Below are 3355 nucleotides of genomic sequence, written 5' to 3'. Positions count from 1 at the left end.
GTCGTGTCTGACTCTTTGCGACCCCATGAACCGCAGTACACTGTAATAGAGAAAGACAAGCATATCCTGAGATGTCTTAAAAGTTAAGTAAGATTTGGGGAAGGCCACCAGAGAGAGGCAAGAGTGGATAAAATGAGCATACATCGCAAGGTTGAGGGGCTATTTCTAAAATGACCCTGAGGTTAGAGTGGCAGGTAGACAGACACTGGTCCTTTAAAGATATGTCTATTCCACTTACCTAAGCCCATTCAACTGTTAAGTGAATGACTTTCATGTACTGATGCTTTAGACACCATATCAAAATTATACCAAAAACAAGGGATCATAATTTCAAAGGGAAACAATATTTAAAGGAATTATCAGTGGTCAATTCAAGCTAATGTTTTGCAGAAAAGTTAAAAGCTTTTCAACTAGGAAAAGAATAGCACAGATCATTTGAAAATATGATTGCCTTTCTTTTTTTTTTGTCTATTTTTAAATTTATTTTTATTAGTTGGAGGCTAATTACTTTGCAATATCGTAGTGGTTTTTGCCATATATTGACATGAATCAGCCATGGATTTAATTGTATTCCCCATCCTGATCCCCCCCCCCACCTCCCTCTCTACCCGATCCCTCTGGATCTTCCCAGGGCACCAGGCCCAATTGCCTTTCTGTAAAGAAACTGCATTAAGTTAGATATCAAAAATACATAGCTCATGCTTACTAGCTTATTTCTGTCTTTAATTTCTGATGTGGCCCATTTATAAAGTCTTTACTGAATTTGCTATATTATTAGTAAGTGTATAGTTCTATGTTTTGGTTTTATGGCCATAAGGCATCTGGGATCTTAGCTGTCTAACTGGGAATGAAGCACACACGGACTGCATTAGAAGGTGAGGATGTAACTGCTGGATCACCAGGGAAGTCCCCTAAGTTACTTCTTTATACCACATGTATTTATGGGGAATAGGCAGCAGATGACATGATGTAAGGAAGGGAGAAATGACAAAAGACCAATTCATTTTTATTTCCTTTTCTTTAGACATCACCAGAAGCTGAGCAACACCATGTTCAAGGACAACCACACAGAGGTGACTGAGTTTATTCTCCGGGGACTGACAGACCGAGCTGAGCTGCAGCCTGTCCTTTTTGTGGTCTTCCTAGTCATCTACCTGACCACGGTCTTCGGCAATGTGAGCATGATTTTGTTAATCAGAGCTGACTCAAAGCTTCAGACTCCAATGTACTTCTTCCTCAGCCACCTCTTCTTTGTAGATCTCTGCTCTGCCACCAATGTCACTCCCCAGATGCTGGTTCATTTCTTATCTGAGAGAAAAACTATTTCCCGCCTTGGTTGCTTTATACAATTTGACTTTTCCATTTCCTTGGGGCTCACAGGTGGCTATATTCTTACAGTGATGGCCTATGACCGCTACGTGGCCATCTGCAAACCCTTGCTATATGGCAGCAGAATGTCCCGAGGTGTCTGTGTCTCCCTTGTTGCTGCTCCTTATATTTACGGCTTTGCAAATGGTCTTGCACAGACCATTCTGATGCTCCGCCTCTCCTTCTGTGGACCCAAGGACATCAACAACTTCTACTGTGCAGACCCACCGCTCATAGTCCTGGCCTGCTCAGACACTTATGTCAAAGAGACTGCCATGCTCATTGTGGCTGGATCCAACCTCACCTGTTCTCTCACCATCATCCTCATCTCCTACATTTTCATCTTTAGAGCCATTCTGCGTATCTGCTCTGCAGAAGGGAGGCGCAAGGCCTTCTCCACCTGTGGGTCTCACCTGACAGCCGTCTTTGTATCTCATGGGACACGGTTCTGCCTGTATGTGAGGCCCCCTTCCTTGACCTCTGTGGAACAGGGCAAATTTGTAGCTGTTTTTGCTGTTTTTGTGAGTCCTCTGCTAAACCCTTTCATCTATAGCCTTCGGAACAAAGATGTTAAAAGAGTAATAAAGAAAGTGATTCCAGAGAACCTGTTTGTCAAACCGGGTACACATTTGTTCAACAGTAGGTAATATTTTGTATTCTCTGACAAATTAGAGAGAATATTGAATTAATAAGTCACTTTTTGGCATTGACTTATTTCTTTTGTAAATCACTTACAAGACTTGAAAAAGTGTGTAAGGTCATTTCCCTGTGATATTTCACGGTTTTTAAAATGAATATCACGTAGAAATTCAATGATAAGACCAGACAGCATGTTATTGCTCTGTAAAATTAATAAAAGCCAGATATTCTATCCACAGTATTTATAAGACTAAAAAGTTACAAAAGTCAGAATTTCCAAATGATGCTAAGGCAAGGATAATTTGTTAGAGATGGGAGGCTTAACAATTTCCAAACTAGTTTTCAAAACTTGGTTATCAGGAGGAGAAGTGTTTTGTTTGTATGTTTGCTTATTGTTTTTCCTTTCTGTACATTTACATCAGTTAAAATCTTTGAGTATCTTAAGCCACTTCTCTAAGAAATATATTTAGGTATTAGTATTGACCTATTTCTGGTGAAGGAAATGGCAATCCACTCCAGTGTTCTTGCCTGGAGAATCCCATGACCAGAAGACCCTGGTGAGCCCCAGTCCATGGGGTCACAAAAGGCGGACATGACTGAGCACTAAAACACACACACACTGGTCTGTTTAGGCTTCCCTGTGGCTCAGACGGTAAAGAGCCTGCCTGCAAAGCAGGAGACCTGGGCTCCATCTCTGAGCTGGGAAGTTCCCCTGGAGGAGGGCATGGCAACGCACTCCAGGATTCTTCCCTGGAGATCCCCTTGGACAGAGGAGCCTGGTGGGCTACAGTCCATGGTGTCCTAAAGAGTCGGACATGACCAAGCGACTAACCCCACAGTGGGATTCGCATTCATAAAACTTTTGACAGAAATCTCCATTAATCAGTAAGTCTACTTTGTAATGAAATAACAGAAAGATCTTAGAATATTTTAATTCTGGTTACATTCTGCTTCTAAATTATGTGACATCATTTGGAAGTATAAACTTGATTCTTGACAATACCTTTTATTTATAAATGAACTTTAAATATTATTATTGTATATGAATGTAATTGTTATACAAATGCTTATTTAATATCAATAATCCTTTAACTTTAGTGAATTTTGTCACTGTATCTCTCACCATTCCCTTTTCTCCCACACTTCAGGTTTCATTTTCTTCTGTATATTATATACCCTTATATTCAGTTATTTCAGTGAGACTTTGTGTGAGACAAATTCTCCTTTTGTATTTTTCTGAGAATTTCTTGCTTTAATTGTAATTCTCAAAGAATGTATTTGGATATAAATGTAGATACACAAATACTTTCTTTTCAGACTTGAAAATATTCGTTAGCTGTCTTCTATT

General features: G+C 39.9%; 1 protein-coding gene across 1 annotated transcript; it reads left to right on the top strand.

Moving 5' to 3' along the window:
- The first annotated feature begins 1049 nt into the window (after positions 1–1049).
- On the top strand, positions 1050–2015 carry LOC136175540 (olfactory receptor 5M5-like). Its single transcript, XM_065945812.1, has one exon. It carries the CDS (start codon positions 1050–1052, stop codon positions 2013–2015), a length of 966 nt encoding a protein of 321 aa, XP_065801884.1.
- Positions 2016–3355: the final 1340 nt, after the last annotated feature.

The sequence above is a fragment of the Muntiacus reevesi genome, chromosome 9 (genome assembly GCF_963930625.1).
Source record: "Muntiacus reevesi chromosome 9, mMunRee1.1, whole genome shotgun sequence".
In the NCBI taxonomy this organism is placed as follows: Eukaryota; Metazoa; Chordata; class Mammalia; order Artiodactyla; family Cervidae; genus Muntiacus; species Muntiacus reevesi.
The sequence above is the reverse complement of the archived record's forward strand: the minus strand, read 5'-3'. Positions and strand labels throughout refer to the sequence as shown.

What these genes read in the sequence shown, in the direction of transcription:
- LOC136175540 (XM_065945812.1), top strand. Translation starts at nt 1,050, where the DNA reads ATGTTCAAGGACAACCACACAGAGGTGACTGAGTTTATTCTCCGGGGA.